Source organism: Myodes glareolus, chromosome 19, assembly GCF_982192425.1.
Source record: "Myodes glareolus chromosome 19, mMyoGla1.1, whole genome shotgun sequence".
NCBI classification, from domain to species: domain Eukaryota; kingdom Metazoa; phylum Chordata; class Mammalia; order Rodentia; family Cricetidae; genus Myodes; species Myodes glareolus.
Window position 1 is genome coordinate 28,385,111 of NC_142044.1, and position 18,645 is coordinate 28,403,755.

General features: G+C 39.7%; 1 protein-coding gene across 1 annotated transcript in view; it reads left to right on the plus strand.

The window, feature by feature from the left end:
• The first annotated feature begins 1,214 nt into the window (after positions 1-1,214).
• The window catches only part of Efr3a (EFR3 homolog A), a 93,489-nt gene continuing 76,058 nt past the window's right edge, over positions 1,215-18,645 (plus strand). The window contains exon 1 of the mRNA XM_048457432.3: positions 1,215-1,407. Coding sequence (XP_048313389.3) covers positions 1,398-1,407 — 10 coding nt within the window. The 5' untranslated portion in view covers positions 1,215-1,397. The remainder of the gene's footprint in view (positions 1,408-18,645) is intronic.

An 18,645-nucleotide genomic window follows, 5' to 3' on the forward strand; every position in this document is an offset into this window, starting at 1 on the left:
AATTTAGAGGTCATAAAAACATACCACAGTTCATTAGAGTCTGTCTTAGTTACTTTTTCTGTTACCACGATAAACAGTCTGATAAAAAAAAAAAAAGCATCTTAAGGGAGAAAGGACTTTTTGTCCTCTGTTTCTTTAAATATAGGGTCTCACTGGGCAGCCCTCCCTGGCCGGAAACTTAATATATAGACCAAACTGGCCTTGAACTCATAGAGATTAGCCTGCCCGTGGCTGAAATTATAGGCATGCACTACCGTATTTAACCTCGGAGAAAGGGTTTACTCTGGCTCACAGTTCAAGGTTGCAATCCATCATGTTGGGAAAGCAGTAGGAGTAGGTTGCATTGCCAGGAGGCAGGGTGATGGTGCATTCTGTTGAACTTTCCCTTTAAACTTACACAGTCTAGGTCTCCCCATCCAACTAACCTAATATAATCCTTCATGGGCATACCCAGAGGTCTGGCCCCAAAGATTGATTCTGTCAAGTTGACAACACTGCTACCACGGAACCTATTTTAGTATGGACCACATCGTTGATGGTTTGTCCTTTCCCATCAGCAAGGGACACCTCTCATATCTCTTACACCTACGTCTTTTTCAGGGGTTTCTATGACTCACTCTTAATTGCTTCTACCCTCTCTATATCCTTCAAGGTCTTTGCTTGATCAAATTCTGTTTACTTCCAAGTTGACTCAAAGATTAATTACCCTCAAACCTTTCTGGCTACTTCATCTTCTTTATCTCCTCCTCTCAGGACTTCACAATCTTATTTCTTAAGCGGACAGTTGGCACTATACTCCAGGATATAGGTCTCCAAAGGTAGAAGCCCCAGAGGGAGTGACATTTTCTGTCCTCTGAGAAAACGCTCAGCAGCCACCCCAGATAACCCTAGTGCATCTCAAAGGTATTATTAGGCTTTCAGAGACTGCCAGAGGGAAGCTCTGCCAGTTAAAAAGCTCTGAAGAGGAGCTTGGACGAAGTTACTACACCCAAGACCACCGATTTTACCCAGTTCTAAGGTGATGCACCGTAAGCAGGCCTGAGCCAAAGTGAGACAAATCACCAGAAGTTAAACAAAAAGGAACCTCGGAGATGATACTTGGAAACCCTGTCCAGCAGTCACCGGTCGGGGGGCGGAGCTTGGGCGCCTCGGGGGCGGGACCTCCCGGTGGCGACGCGCTGACGTCACGGGCGTGGGTCGGCCCAGCGCGTCGTCGACGGGGCGCGGAGCGCGGCCGGTGGTTTCTGTGGCCGGTCGGCGTCCGCTCTCTCGGCTCTTCGCCCTCCGCCCCGACGAGGCGTCCGTGGCAGAGCTTCCGCAGTCATGCTGCGGTCGGCGCGGCTCGTGCGGCTCCTCTGAGTTGGGAACGGCGGCGAGCACGGAGGGCTCGGGTCGCCATGCCTACCCGTGAGTGTGGGGCCGGGCCGGGCGGGGAGCGCCTCCAGGAAGCGCGGGTCAGCCGGCTGGCCCCGAGTTAGTTTCGCTTCACTTCAGCGTCCCCTGGGCGGGGTGCGGGGGATTCCAGTGCGCACTCGGGGAAACTGAGGCGGAGCGTTAGGGGAACTGACGGCGGGCGGTGACACCGTGGTAACGGGGATCCGTGCGACCCGGGCAGCCCGATCTAACCCCGGAGGCCCAGAGCAACTGTGGAGAGCATTATGGCCCTGAGATCGAGGCCTGTGCTGCCTTAGCCTGTCTGAGGGACCGACTGGAACCCTCACTAGGGCCAGAGGCCGGGGTGCCCCCAGTGTGTCAGCCTGATTACCCCTCCGCTGACTCAAACGCAAGTTTGGTTTGCCTGCCTAGCGTGGAACCCGAGTTCTGCTAATAGCAAGTGTCCTAGCTGTCTCCTAGGGACATTGGGTTTGGAGAGGACCAGGTTGTGGAGGCTTTGAGAGAGACACTGTACTACGAGATACTACAGTGCTACTAGTGACCCAGATACTCGCAGTGATACGTTAAACCCAGTGGCCCACAGGGATTACGTGCAAACCGGGTGGCTGATCCCCGACTGAGAGACAGCGGGATGCTGGTGATGGATTTGAGATTCCTTGCAAGTAGGGCCCCTTGAAGTGTGTCCTGCTGCAGAATCTTTACAGACTCGTGAATGTTTTCCTCAGAATTCCTAACTAGTTCTGCGTGACTTGGTTTCTGTTAGACATACCGGGTGCGTGATTTCTAGACAGTTTCCAATGTCCATTTTTTTTTCTTGTGTTGGGAGGGAAAATCTTAAGAATGGAATTATTTGCTTCATAGTTGTGCCAAATCTTTGAGATCTTAATGTATAGATCACTTTTAACCTCTCAAACACCAAGTGGGTTTTATTTTCACATTATTGTACATTTCCTACTTTATTTTTCTGCTTGATTGATTCAGCCTGGAGGAATATACTCTGCCATGGAGTTCATGGCCATTATTGTCAGTTTCTTATTTCTAATTTCATGTTCAGTTATTCAAATATTTGAAATTGGCACCGTAACAGTCTTTTTCTGAGAAAAGCAGAGAGGAGAAGGATAAACGAGTTGTCTCTAGATGGGACGTCATGGGGGATCGTCTGGGTAAAATAGCCACCGACATTCTGTAAAATTCTCGACCTTTAGTTATGTGTTCATGTTATGTAGTTTCCTAGAGAGGATGCTGGAAACTTGTATTTTTAGATGCTTAATTTATTTACTCTGTCCAGTGTTTTGATGAGCTCAGGTGTCAAATTGTATCCCACGAATGGAAGGTCAAGGGAAAGATTTTAGTTAGGTGTCAACGCTATGTAAGTTTCCTAGAGAGGATGCTGAAAACTTGTAGTATCAGGATGCTTGATTTATTTACTCTGTCCAGTGAGTTTCATGAATTCAGGTGTCAGATTGCCTCCCATCAAGGAAAATGTTTATGTATCATTCATATTTGTTGCTGTGCATCTCCTGCAATTGAGGAGAGATTGATGTGGATAGGAATACAGATCTGAAAGAGTAGCTCTTCTTCTTTTTTCCCCCTCTCATGATGCTCAAAATCCTCAAGATGTCTGTGATAGTTTGGTGGGCAGAAGTCTAGAGTAGGCTGATAACATATTAAGTTTATTATAAGCAGACACTTCAACACAAGTCAGTGTATGATGAATGCTTTTAGGAAAAAAATGAGTTCTCATCAATTTTTTTTAAAAGATGTTAAGTGCAGGGGCTTATTTGCATGTTCAGCCGCTTAACCTTTAAATGTTTTATGAAAAAGCAAGTGCTTTTCTACAAAATTGAAGGGGTTGAAGAGGATCACATTAGGCTCTTGGGTTGTAGATTTCCGCAAGCAGCTTGTAGATAAATAATTCTACTGCTGGTATTTATTATTCACTTGCAATTGAAATGGCATTGAGAGTAAAGCCAACTTCACATGCTGGAGCCATATTGGCCAAGCAATGAATATGGCTTCGTGAGCCAAGGACTCCTTGAGAAAGCAACTGGAAGGATGTCTGCCAGGAAGGTGCCAACACGAAACAGCTCTTGTTCTCGTCATTCTGTGTTTAGTCTGTTGTTGACTGACTTTTCAAATCTAGATTTAATATACTTTAATTTAAGCTATTAATTAAATAGACTTAAAATAAATAGCTTTTAATTTTAAAAGATTTGAGTTGGAAGGAACGTTGAAGTTTTTTAGTTCTTTTTGTTTTGCTTATTTTTGAACATCAGGAGACTAAGACAGATTTTTTTTTTCTTAAATCATTATTTTATTTTGCTTTTAGACAAAGGCTTATTATGTGGCCCAGGCTAGCGTAGAACTTGTGTTTCTCCTGCCACTGCTAAAGGGTTGTAGAAGTTTACTACCATGTGTGGGTTTTAGTGAATTTTGGTGGCTTCCATGAGGTCTTAAATGGAGTAGAACCAGTACCTGAACACAGATTTGGCCTCTTTAACCAGTGTCCACACTGAACACAGATAGTGTTTATTTTCCCTTAGCTAAATAAAGTTGAACAAACTGTTTTATTTGTTTGCTTCAGTTACATTAAGACATGAAAACTTTACCAAAATTCTATGAAAATTTCTGTAAGTTTAGAGAGATAACATCATCATTTGCCTGGATTTATGTCTTGCCACAGGAATCTGAGAAGAAGGCTATGCATTCTGCGTGTGTGCTAAGTAAAGGCATGGATTTACGTTAGCAAATTGTTTATAAGGAAGGGACTTCCTAGTTTATCCACATCTTATGTATGAAAACAGGTCCAACAAAGCGTGCTCTTCTATATGAGAAATGGTTATGTATTAGCTGGGGGAATGCAAACACTGAACTGTTGTTTGCTATTAAACTGCTTTCAGTGTGACTGATGCTTTCTTTCGGCATCTAGACATCAGCATTGTTATCTGGTTAGGTTAGGTAGACTGTGGTAATATGGACATCTCCCTGTCCTTGGATAAGGCTAATTATATTCAACTATTTTTCAGTGTCTTACAGAAGAAACGCCAAATGAAGCCTGAAGGATAGTTAATAGCTGAAGTAATTTTTTTTAGAAACAAATTACATGTTGTATTAACTTTTTGTCACTGTGACAGACCTGAGGAAGAAACAACTTGAGGAAAGATTTAATTTAACTCTTGCCTTTGTCAGTCCAAAGTCCACTGAATCCATTGCTGTGAGGCCTGTAGAAGGACAAACAGTATGGCCAGCAAGCATGGCAGAGGGAAGCTTCACGTGAAAGCTGCTCACTTCACAACAGCCAGGAAAAAGGCATAGAGGAAGCATCCAGGGATGAGATGTACCCTTCAGAGGCCCACCCCATAGTTACCTGCTTCTGCTTCTCAGTAATTCATTCAGTTGTGCCTTCATTGGTGGATTAATTTTATTATTTACTTTAGTACATTCATGTTCTGTTTGCCACATTAAAACTCACAGCTAGCAACCAAGCCTGTGGTTGGTGGTTAGTGTTGCCAATTTAACAGACTCTGGAATCAACTAGAGGACATACCACTGGTCATACTCCTTGGGGGATTATCTTCATCAGGCCTACAGTGACTAGAAATACTAGTCCACTGTAGGTGGCAGCTTTCCTTGGGCAGGGGATCCTGGCTTGATAAAAATCAAGAAAGCTTTCTGAGCATAGCATGTTGATTACTCCCTGCTTTCTCATTGTGCATACACAATGTATCAATCACTTCAGACTCAGACTCCTGTTGCTTTGAGTTTTCTGTCATGGAGGACTAATCTCTTGAACTCTGAGCTAGAATAAACCCTTAAGTTGCTTTGTCAGACTATTTTATCACAGCAGTGAGAAAAAAACTTTTAACAAAGGTCAGTGATCATTTAAACCACAACCACTTGCAAACTTATGCATTCATATTACTGCCTTTGGAGCCTTTGTGTTCATTCATAATTATTTATATTATTGTTAGTTCATTTTTCTCCCTCAAATTTTACCTTCTTTCTCTCCAGCCTTGTTCCTTCACCCAGCGTTGTAGTTGGAGTTTTGTATTTTTTTTCCCTCTCACAGTGATCTTTGCCTTGATACTGCTTTATTTGCGGCTTAGGAGACCTTGTGTTTCTTTAGTTTTTAAGCAGAGTCTCTCTGGGTATCCCTGGCTGGCCTGGAACTCACTTTGTAGACTTGGTTGGGTTCATACTCAGAGATCACCCATCTCTGCCTCCCAAGTACTAGGATTAAAGGTGTGCATCACCACACCACACAGAATTTATGCTTCAGTTAGTCCCATTCATGAGTAAGCAGAGCTGTTTTAAAGATGATGTAAATGATAAGACTAGAGGAGAGGGGAGCCAGAAATGGAATGGTTTTGTGTGCCATTATAATGCAGAGAAGCAGTTAAGGACTGAAAATACACTCCGGCTGTCACAGTCACATTTACAGTGACTATTTGTAGACATACTAGTAATTTCTAACTTACTGGGTTTTTTTATAAAGACATGTCTTCCTGTATGTTTTTTGATGTGTTAGACGATACAAATGTCTGCCCTTTATACTGTAAATGAGAGATTTTCAGCCTTTGCTCCATTGATATCTTAGACCAGCTATTTTAGTGGTGGTGGCTCAAGGAGGGAGTGGTAGCAGGGCCCTATCCTATGTTTTATAGAATGTTTAGCAGTGTATTTGGTTTTTATCTACTAAAGCCAGTAGCAGCATCTACTTCTTCCCTAGGAATCCCAAAATTGTAAGAACAAAAAAAGAAAAAAAATTACCAGACACCACCATATATTCCCCTGGAGGACAACATTAAAATTATACCTTATTAAGAACTGCTCTAGTTCTGAATATTTAAATATTACAGATCAAGCTGTGCCCAGAGCCTGTCCTGCTTTTATACCATTAGGATGCTCAGTCAGCCTGCTCCCCAGAGATGTGTTCTCAGCCCAGAGTGAGGCTCAAACAGCCTCTAGGCCTGATCTAGTCAGCAGTGATCTATTTGAACTTGACCCTGGAATTGATTCTGATCAGGGTCCTTCAGCGAGCAGAATGGGTAGCATTTCTTTTCAGTATCTCGTTCTTTTCACCAGAATTTTGGATGTTTTATACATCTTCCAGGCCATCTGAATTGTTGGGCAGATGAAGCTAGTTTTCTGGGGGAACTTGGTTTGTTTCTACTTTAATTTTGAATGGGCAACTTAAAAACAAAACAGCTGAAGCCAGGTTCCTCTTGTTTTCTAGGGCAATAATGATTATTTATTTATTTATTTATTTATTTTTACCATTTGGGGGAAACATGGGTCCATTTCATTAATAAAATAATGCAGATTAAATGCCAAAGCCAATTTTGATCTGATAGGTTGTAAAAGCCTCTAACAATAACTTGCAGTGGCCCGTTCAAAACAAATTGTTGGAATAGGCCGCTTGTTGGTTCCCGGCTGCCTAGCCCTGAAATAATCACACAGAAGCTATATTTATCAAATCACTGCTTGGCACATTAGCTCTAGCTTCTTATTGGCTGACTCTTACATAGCAATTTAACCTGTTTCTATGAATCTGTGTATCGCCATGTGGCAGTGGCTTACTGACAAAGTTTCAGCACATCTGACTCTGGTGGCAGCTCCATGGCTTCTCTCTGACTCTCCCCTTTCTCCCAGCATACAGCCTAGCTTTCCCCTCCTAGTTCTTTTCTTCCCTGCCATAGACTCAAAGCAGTTCTTCATTCATTAACCAATAAAAGCAACACATAGACAGAAGGACCTCCCATACCAACAAATGGCCACAGTGAAGATCTATTTGGGAAGCAGATTAAAAATAATTTATCAACTGATCCAGGGTTTCAGGAATTTCAGTTCTAGGAATCTATTCTTAAGAAACAATTGAAGCAAAGGACATCAAGTTATTTTTGCACCCAAATGTTTTGTCATAGTAATATTTATAAAAAGTGAAAAGCAGGAACTTGTGTTCATTAATAGAGAATGGGTGCATATTGTTAATAGAAAGCCTTTAAACAAAATATTTTGCATTTTTTAAGAAGAGTGCTCATGAAGCTAGGGTGTAATAACCCCAGCTCTTGGGAGGCTGAGTTAGAATTTGAGGCAACCCTAGCCTCCATAATAAGATCCTTTCTCTAATAAACAAACTAGACTAAAACAACACCATGAAGACGTGTATACAGTGTTTTGTCCCATAGCACAGACTAACCTGAAACTAACAGTCCTTCTGCCTCAGCTTCCTGAATGTCGGGATACAGCTATATACTATTATGCCTGGCAAATTCATTTTCTTAATTTGTGTTTTCCAGAATTTCTACAGTTAGAATTCTGTAATTAGAAAAAAGTAGATGCTTAAGGTTACAGATTTAATACAGCTTTAAAAAAAAAACCTAAAACAAGATATTAAACTACTACTAAAGTAGTAGATATTTACTACTACTAAACAGATTCTTCCTAAAGTTCTAAAGATTAGAACTTTGAAAAATCAATGACATGGTGCTAACTATATAGAAAAGAAGTGTCTGGTGTCTGATTGCTGTCAGATGCTCCGAAATGTAAGCTTCTGGGAATGCTTTGCCAAGTTTAGTGCTGTGTGTTGGTGAATAGGAGCATAAGAACAAAGCACATTTATCGCTTGTCTTTTCTGTGTGAGGTTTTGTGTGCTTTACTAAGTAGTGGTTTTAGTCTTGAAATCCTGAAGAGGTGAGATGAGTCACTGTGGGGGAGTTCATTTTATGGGAAGTTGATAGGTTTTTGTAGCATCTGTGGAATGATTGTCTTCTGCAGAGTGAATACAGTTTTAGGCAGGTGGGATCACAAAGTGGATGTTGGCAGTTCCTACTGTGATTAATGTCAGCCCTGTCACAATTCTGTCATCACGTATGCCAGGTTTATTCAGCTCTTGAAATGAGCCAGCTCTTGAGGATGTTCTTGTGCAAATCGGAGCTAATAATATTTTTCTTCCTTCCATGGGAGGAATCCCATTCCTCCTTGGCATGCTCTTTAACTTTGGATGTTATTGGTTGGCATAATTCTGAGTTTTATTGAAAAAGGAACCACTGCTTTGGTTTTTTTCCGTTGTACCTCTGAATCAAATTTGTCTATTCTAAAATTAGTCGTTAAACCTTTTTGCCCCACAGCCTCCAAGAGGAGTTCTCTCTAACTGCCACCACCCCTGCTTACGTGATGAGTTACCCAGCTGTGCCTTTTCTTCTCATCCCCCGCATGCCAGTAGGTTTCCGGATAATGCTAAGTATTCTTCACACTACTGCTCTCTAATGCGCATTTTTGAACAGCTGTCTTGATAATTCACCACCGTGTTCTCTGTGCTGTGGTTGCAAGTTAACTTTAAATGGCTCTCACTCCTGCTGAGCTGACAGATGAAGTATAAGGTACCACGTTTGTCATTATGATTCCTGGGATTTCAGAAACATGCAAAATGTGCCTGATGAGCAGAGATCCTGAGAACTGAGAAGAGTGACCCTTTTATGACATCTAACTTAAACTGATTGATTTTAGGAACTTAGGCAAAAGTTTTTTTTATTAGATATTTTGACTCATAACTGAAAGACAACAATATCTCTTAGGACTTTGTAGATGCAATATTGTATTTATGTAATGGTTTGGTTTTAGATTTAGAAATATTAGTCAACATATTAGGACCAGCATGTTGGCAGAAAAATATAAGTTACCTCAGGTCTTATCTTGACACCTATTTCAGCTTGATGAAAGTGGACATCTGCACAGAACAGGCGTTCAAGACAGGTGCATAGCTATTGAGCTTCCAGGTCTGAGTCCGCAAAGTTTTCATGTGTTCTAGCTGGCCTGTGTAAGTTTCAGAAGTCCAGTTTCTCCAGTATGCAGTGCTGATGAGAAGCAGATAGGTAACTTGTCCACTCTATGTTTTCTTTCCCTTTACTCCATCCTAATAATGTTGTTTGGTTTTAAAAGGATGGAGTATACTTAGCACAGTGCACACACTTAGCCTTGTTTTAACACATCAGCTTCACAAAATGAAACAATTTAGATCTCAGAAAGAGATGATAGGAAGATAGGCCAGTTATATTCATAGGAATTTTATTTACAAAAGTTCATTCCCTTGGTCTGGTATAGGGTTCTTGTTTCTTTTAACCCTTATTGAAGGGCAGAGGAAGGGAAGCTTGAAAAGCCTTTGGAACAAAGGTTTTCAAGATGACTTCCATGAAGGTGTAATATGGTTGTTGTCTGGTAAAGGTACTGAAGAAACTAAGTAGGCAGCCCACCCAGCTTCAGTTGGATAGCTTTATTCTTACCTCATTTATCATTTAATTTCAGTAGGAAAGTGACATTGACTACTTTTAAATAGTGAATAGAGAATATAAGATCTTTTAGAGTAAAAAAGCTCAGGAATTCTGAGACAAAACCCAAAGCAATTTAGCTGATGGTGACTCACCCTTTTGGTCTAACAGTCTCCAGGACTGAATATATTATAGCTCATTCTTGTAGTTATTTCTGTCACAGACGATGTCAGTATTCTATTGGACTCACAGATGTTCTCTTTCAATTTCGTTTTTCTGGTAAATACTTTAGGGCTATATTTACTTAGTGTTTTAATGCTTACATTTGCAAGGCACTACCAAGGTGGAAAATATAGGATAAAGTGATCTCTAGCTTCAAAAAGGTTATATCATTTATTGAAAGGTATGCACATAGTTATAATAAAGGATATATATATATATATATATATATATATATATATTCTTGAGAATGGGGCTCTTGGAGATAAGAGGAGAAAGTGTCCTTGACACTAACAGGAAGATGAATAGACAATACTTTCAAAAGCTAGAGTGCCTTAAATGATATGACAGAAATAGTGAGCACAACAAAAAGGCTGCTTAAGGTAAATACTTGAAGCAGATCATATGAGTGGAAAAGAACAGTCAATTGAAAAAAGATTTAAGTCCTAGAAAATGTGAAGCTTAAAGGGTTATGTGTGTGTGTGTGTGTGTGTGTGTGTGTGTGTGTGTGTGTAAATGTATACCCAAACAGACACATGGGAGAGGGGAATTTAGTAATTCTGTCTTTTGTTCAACTCATTTTTATTCAAAGCCCACTATGTGTCACTTTTGTTAGACCATTTGGATATCATTACAGCTGTTGTCTTTGCTGGTGAAGCACAGTCTAATGGGGAAGAAACGTGTTGAGCAAATTTGTACTGACCAGATAAAGAATTAGATGAGGGCACTTAAACTTGTTTCTTCTGCCAGCCAGGCCATCTGTTTATGGTAGCATTTGAATAGTTAAGACTAGCAAGAAATAGAAGTAGTGACATTCTTTTTCCATCTGATCTGATGGTATGACAATAAAGAAAACTTATGGAGCATCAGGGAAGGTGTTGTAAGATTGTTTTGAACTTCAAAGCAGTTGCCATATTTCAGGTCCAGTACATAGAATCCTGTACTTCTGTTCTTAGCTCTCTTGTCACTGCTTCCTATCTGGTAGAAGAGACTGTCCAGTTATAATCAGTGAGTAAATACAAATTGACAATTGTACAGTTTGCAAGCTGAAGTTAGGACACCTATTAGGCGATATGGTCTTGTTGGAGTGAGTGTGATGTTGGAGGCAGTGTGTCCCTGGGGGTAGGCTTTGAGCTCAGATGCTCAAGCCAGGCCCAGTGAGGCAGTCTTCCTGCTGCCTGCAGATCGAGCTTCATCTACAGCTCTATGACTGCCTGTGTGCTACTGTGCTTCTCACCATAATAAGAATGGACTAAACCTCCGAAACTGTAAGCCAGTCCCAATAAAATGTTTTCCATTTTATAAGAGTTGCTGTGGTAATGATGTCTGTTCACAGCAGTAGAAACCCTAACTAAGACAGAAGTTGTTATCAGGTACTGGAGTATTTCTGTGATGAGCCTGACCTTTTGAAAAGCAGCTGAATGCTTTAAGTGAAGCTTAATGGGCCATGTTAGTAGGAGCATGAAATACAGTGGTGTTGAGGGGGATTTGAACTGTGGGGGCTCAAAGGTTTAAGAGGAGAAAAATATTAGTATATGGCCTATAGTCCATTCTTGTAATATTTTGGCAAGATATATAACTGCTTTCTGCTATTGTCCAAAAAAATCTGCCTGAGGCTACATTGAAGAGTTATGAGTGAACAATTTTGGCAGAGGAAGTTTCCAGACAACCTAATATTGACTATGTTGATTGGTTATTAGTGGCCACACTTGTGCAGATTTATAATGAAAAGGAGGAAACTGAACTAGTAAAAATACAAAATGTACAAATTGAGGAGAAAAGGTGCATCAGGAAGTGGAATGGAACTAAATCTTTCATTTAAGGAAATAAACAGATTAAAGGAAAGCCTGATGTTAAATGGAATGAAGGGATTGATGACCTGAGGCTAATATTGTACCCAACTAAGCAAATAGTTTGTTAAAAGGAATTAAAGAAAAGCTTAGGTCTAGGTGTGATGGTACACACGTTTATTAATCCCAGCACTCCGGAGGCAGAGGTCTGTAGAACTCTTGATTTCATGGTCAGCCTGGCTTGCAGAGCTAGTTTTAGGACAGCAAGCCCAGCAAGCAGTAGAACTTGACAGCTTCAGCTTCATGGTTCTTGCTTTAAAGTCAAGGATACAAGAAAGTGATTATGTACTCTTCCTCAGTGACTAAGGAAAGACACCGAGATCAGGCATGTGTCAGCTATGTCCCTGCATGAAGGCCAAGAGAAACCATTGCATGAGGTTGTGAATGTGAAACCTGGATTACCTTGGAGACCACAAGGTGTTGGATATGCCAGAGTCATGGGATGCCTGCTAAGGAGAGCTGCCAACTGGGAGTGGAACCAGCACAAGATGAAGAAGTTTGTTACAGTCAACAAAGCTGAATGGAGTTGGAGATCAGAAGAATGCCTTGACATTAGACAAAGAGATGCAGAGTTTGGAGTTTGTCTTTCTGGTTTTTGGTCTTGCTTTGGTCCAGTATTTTCTTACTATGTTTCCATTTAGAACAGTACAGTATATCCTGTGCCTTTATATGCTGGAAATATGTGATCTGCATTTTCATTTTGATTTTGCAAGATATTACAATTAGAGATTCCATGAGTCACAGAAGAGACTTTGAACTTTAGACTTTTAAACAAGTTTGAGACTGTTAATAGACTATAGGAACTTTTGAAGTTGAACTAATCATTTCACATTATGATATGGCTACAAGCCTATGGTGGCCAGGGAGTGAAATATGGAGATTTGAATAAAAATGGCCCCATAATCCCATAGGGAGTGACACTATTAGGAGGTGTGGTCTTGTAGTAGGTTCTGTGTTGTTGGAGATTTTTCACTGGGGGCTTTGAGTTCTCAGATGATCAAGCCAGGCCAGTGACTTACTGTTTCTTCCTGTTGCCCATGGATCAAACTGTAGAATTCCCAGCTCCTTCTGTAGTACCATGTCTGCCTGCATGCCACCATGCTTCCCGCCATGCTGATAATGGACTAAATTTTTGAACTGTAAACCAGTCCCAATTAAATGTTTTCCTTTATAAGAGTTGCTGTGGTCATAGTAGCTCTTCACAGCAAAAAACAAACAAACAAACAAACAAAACAAAACAAAACTAAGTAAGGCAGCTGTGACTTTGAAGACTGGTGATATAACTCAGTGATAGCTCTTGCCCAGCATGGACAAGGTCCTGGGTTCAGTCCCTAGCACCAAGAGAGGGAGAGGGAGAGGGAAGAGGGAGAGGGAGGTGGGAAGAAGGAAAATATTCAGGTTTCTGTGTTTGAGTTGGAAGTTTGGCAGAATATATCAAGCACTAAACTTTGAAGGTTGAAATTATCTAAGCCTGTTCAACAAATCATGTGCTATGTTTCTTCCTTTTCTAATTAAAATTTAAATAATGGGGACATTATTTAAAATGTATATTTTATTTAGACTCATGATTGGAATGATACAATACAGTTTAGACTGACATTTTAATCATTTCAATTAAAAGGAAAATCTTTTAGCATATGGCAGAGATGCTGTGGGTGTTCCAGAAGAATCAGTGCTGTTGGTATATTAAATGTATTTCTTCTAAGAATAATTTTGGAATTTACAAACACTCCCACAGATTTAACACTTTTGTTACATTATGACTAACAAGGAAATAAAATGTTGTTGAAATTTAAATAGTTAGGCAATTAGAAAGCTGTTTTGAATTTTGCCCCAAATATTCATATTTTACTTGTTAAATATTCAGAGAATGTGTAATTTAAAATAACCAAACCTAGCCTTGTCATTATGGCTAGACTCATGAGTTGTCATGAGAAAGACTCTCATCACTGTGTAAGGTCCCTTATCCTCATAGCCAGGAAGGGTTGCTTTCCTTCAGTTCAAGAGTTCCTTTCTCGAAGGTATTCTTCCTTGGCTTGTTCAACTGGATACTCTACTTTTTAATTTTTTTTTTAAGTGCACAACTACAGGGGTAACCTAGATAAACTCCTAGTAATGAGAGATATGGAGCATGAACCAGCCATCTCTTGTAACCAGACAAGACTTTAGTGGAGTGACTGGGGCATCAACCCAGCCACAAAACCTTCGACCTACAATTTATCTTGCCTGCAAGTTCTGCTGGTGTAAAGATGGTGCAAAAATTGTGGGAGTGGCCAGAGGGAGCTCATCCCTGACAAGGAGAGCCAGGACCCAGAGACAGGATAACCCAGATACTTAGGAAAGAACCATTGGCACAAGAAAACAAAACAAAACAACAATAAAAACAAAATGACATGATTTTGGTCTTTTGTTTCTCGAGACAGCATTTCTCTGTGTAACAGCCCTCACTGTCCTGGAATTAGCTCTGTAGACAAGGCTGGCCTCAAACTCGCAGAGATTTGCCTGCCCCCGGTTGAAATGATTCCTAATGATATTCTGTTATACTCAAACTAGACAGGAGCCTAGCATAATTATCATGAGAGGCTTTATCCAGCAACTGATGGAAACAGATGTAGAGACTCAAAGCCAAACTTTAGGTGGAGCTCAGGGAATCTTGCAGAAGAGAGGGAGGAAAGATGGTAGGAGCCAGAGGTATCAAGTATACCACAAAAACCTCCCCTCAAGCCAACTAACCTGGGCTCACAGGGGCTCACAGAGACTGAAGCGACAATCAGAGAGCCTGCACGTGACTGACCTAGGCCCTCTGCATATATGTTATGGTCGTGTAGCTTGGTGTTGTTGTGGGACTCCTAACAGTGTGAGCAGGGGGCTCTCTCTGACTCTTTTGCCTGCTTTCAGAACCTTTTTCCTCCTCCTGGGTTGCCTTGCCCAGCCTTGATATGAGGGGAGGTACCTAGGCTATTTGTAACTTGATAAGGCAATGTTTGGTTGGTATTCCTGAAAGGCCTGCCCTTTTCTGAAGGGAAGCTAGAGGAGGAGTAGATGAAAGAAGTGGGGGTGGCTGGGAGGAAAAGATGGAGAGGAAACTGTAGTTCATATGTAATATATAAGAGAAGAATAGATTTAAAAAAATCTGCAGAAGAACTCAACCCTAATTTTGCTTTATACTCAGGTCTTCATTGTGGACAGTAGGGTAGCAGCACATTAGTACTGCACATATATTTGCAAAGTCACTATAAATATGTATAAGGAAAGAAGAGATTTTAATAAATAGCTTTTACAAAACATAATTTGAAAAAATTAGCCATAGAATGTACCTGGGTTTAACATGCAGAAAGACATTTTAAGAATTTTCCTCAAAAATTCTTTATTTGTTTGTTTGGTTATTTATTCATCCATTTATTTATTTATCTACCTATTTATTTATTTTACATCTCAGCTGGCAGTTTTCTCTTCCTCCTCTCTTGCCAGCCCCTCCTTCATGCCCCCAATCCACTCCTCCATTTCTGTTTAGGAAGGGCAGGTCTCTCATGAGTATCACCAAAACATGGTATATCATGCAGTAAGACTTAATACATGGACTCCCCATGTATTAAGGCTAGGTGACACTATTCCTCATATTCCTACTATGAGGAATAATGTCCCAAAAGCCAGTAAAAGAGCTGGAGACAGCCCGTTTCCACTGTTAGGATTCCCACGAGAGGACTAAGCTATACAACTGTAGCATATATGCAAAATTGCTATTCAGCTGGCTCTTCCTCGTTCATAAAAAAATGTTATTTCAAATTGGTTTCTCATGACGATCAAGAACCAGTGTAGAGTTGTAATTTTTAGTTTGTTTAAATAATAATAAAATAATAATAATTATTATTATGCTTTTTTTTTCTGTGACAGGATCTCACTCTGTGCAATCTGTAGACCTGGCTGGCTTTGAACTCTCAGAGATCCACCTCCCCTTTCTGGGATGAAAAGCATTTGACAATGTGCCAGGCTAGCTTTTATATAATAAGAATAATTTCTATACACCTGCCTCATGGTACCCTCCAGAGCTTGACAATAAGATCCTATTGCTCAAGACACCACATTCCTGAGTCGTAAAACATGGATATTTTAAGCTGGTACTGACCTGGATTCTTCTTCCCTATTGGCTAGCTTTCACGGTGCTGGAAGGCGCTATGCGTGCTACCAGGGGAGAAAGTAATAACCAATCCTACTCAGCTTTGAACCCTGCCAACTACAGTAATATCCATCTTGGAAAGAGATGCCATAATATAACAGTGCCATGACTGCCCTATATCTTATTATTTTGTGATTTTAAAATCAAAGCCTTTTATTTTGGCACAGTGATGCAAAATGAAATTTAATGCCCTCCACCCAGTGCCAAACACTACAGATTACATTTGAACTCATATATTTATTTTGGTTTAACTTTATTAATTACTAAATTTACTGTTTTTTATTATAAATTATTAAATTTATTATGGTTTAAAAAATAACTGAAGCTTTTATAATCATCAGTTTTAACTTTTTATGCAGAACCAGATACTAGTTTTATGCATTTTGTATGTAGCTTTGTAGCTGATTAAAAATAAAAATAACAATGACTATTCAAGTTAAAACATCAATGAGAACTTTGCATTTCCAGAATTTTAATTTTCTTTCAGAGACAGGAAAAATATATAGCAGCATAGTTATTTCTATATGTGTATCCTCTCAAAATCTTTCAACCTGGAGTTTTAAAAAGCTGAGTAAGCCACAGCCCTACCCTCAAGGACTTTATTGAGCTCTGGGAAAAACAGATCAATATATTAAACAGATGATGGTGTTGTGGTAGAGAAAAGTGGCCTCTGCCCAACTTCAGGTGCAGATGAAGGACTTGCTTGAGAAATAATGCTGGGCGGAGGCTCCAGGTGAGCTAACTGAGGAAGGAACAGCAAGAGCAGACCTACCCTCTTGGTCATAGTGGCTGGTTTGCCATTGCCTTTCCCCAAGGTGACATTGAGAAGAAACTGCATAAGGCTGCTCTATGCCTATACAATGGTAGTGATAGACTGAAGACTCCTTTAAGAACTCTGTAGCAAAGACTAAGAAATGTATCTAAGTTTCCTTCACCCAAACTTCAAAACTCTGACAGTGTTTCATACTCTTTATGAAAAAATGCTGCTTGAAGACTTGAAGACGTGTGTTTTATGTCATGTAGTTTCAGAAACAGACACCAGATAAATATGGCATTGATTATAAGGTAGATTTTTATCTATATATAATGACTATTCAAAATGAAAAGCGTTCTATGGAGACTTCTCCTTAAGAACCTGAATGGTCTTAACTAATAAGAATGCTCTTAACAAACCAATGGTTTATTAGGGTCCACGTTGAGCTTATTGATTGGCACTTTCCAACCTTGCCGTTGCTTCTCTCCACTTATTGCAAATTGATTTATTTATTATTTTAGAAGACAGAACTAAAAGAGCGAGCCTGAAAAAGATTAAGAATAAGCTCACCCTTATGAAAGTACATAGAACATCAGCTAGGACAAATACAAACCAAGAGTGATGAGGCAGGCCTATAATGCCAGAGCTTGGAAGGTAGAGACAGGAGGAGTCAGACTAAAAGACAACCTGAATTACATAGTGAGTGCCCACCCCCCAAAACAAACCAAGGCTTCAGGTTGTAGTTTCAAGATATAGTTCACTGTCCAACATGTGCAGGGGTCAGGTTCAATCACCAACGCCCCAAAGCAAAATAAAACAGAAACAGAAAAACAGAGACAGTTGTGAAAGTGCAAAGCCACACAAGCCTCATGACTTCTCATCCCTGGAGACTTTGCCTGTCATCCATCATCATGATTTCTCAAACATTATTTACAGTAATCTCTAACCAAGGTCTTAATATTGTCTGTTGGTAGAGAAAAATAAAACCTAGTAACTAGATTTTTAAAATATTTAATCAGTGAGGGAACTACTTGTAGATACATTATCGTCTGATAGCTTGCATGGGCAATTACTTCAGTCTTATTTTGATTTCTTTGATGAGTCATGAAATAATTAAAATGTTCTTTGAATGTCTGTCTATAGTTCAAATGTGGATTCTGTTACTGTGTGTACCTAGAACAAAACTGAGAACAAGACCAGTGCTCCAGCTTGATCCTGGTGGAAGAATCTCTGATTTTATCCCCTCTTCGTCATCAGATGCCAGCAGAAGGATGGGATTTCTGTAGACATATGTTTTGGTTTCTTCTTCAGATACTTAGTACAATTTTCCTTTTCCTATGTTCCCATTCTTACTAAGTATTGTATCTTCCTACATTCACTTCAAACTATAAAATGCAGTGTTAAAATTTTGTGTTTTAAGAAGTCTATTATCTTACTAAAAACGGAACAGAATAACAATAAAGTATGTTATTAGCATCATTTTATGATTATTGTTGCTAATGTTGATAGTTGTATGAACTGTGGCCATCACTTTTTGTTCCTTATATGTAGAGAGCCTCTAGAACAGTGAGTGTCAATCTAGGTTTACGTAAATTACCATTTTATTTATGGCTAAAATAATTAGACCATTTTGAAATGTTAAATAACATTACTGGAAAATCATATTGCTATATTTACTTGCATTTTTAGATGTTTTTAATTTCCTATGCTTTTGTTTCATTGTTGCTAGCATTTATTTTTATTAAGCTGTATCTTATTGCTATGTAATTTCTGTAGAAAGTGCGGGATTTTTAACTGTTTTTTGTTTTCTCTAACAGAATCCTTTTATCATTTTTTTTTCTGTTTCTTCAGATGACTTCCTTTTTATTTTCTCTTTCAACCCTCTCTTAAAAGATGTTTGCCATTCAGGATTTTTTGTATCCTAGTACATTTTTTTCTTTTCTCAACAGATTATATGTTAATAAAGGCCAGGGATTGTGTCCT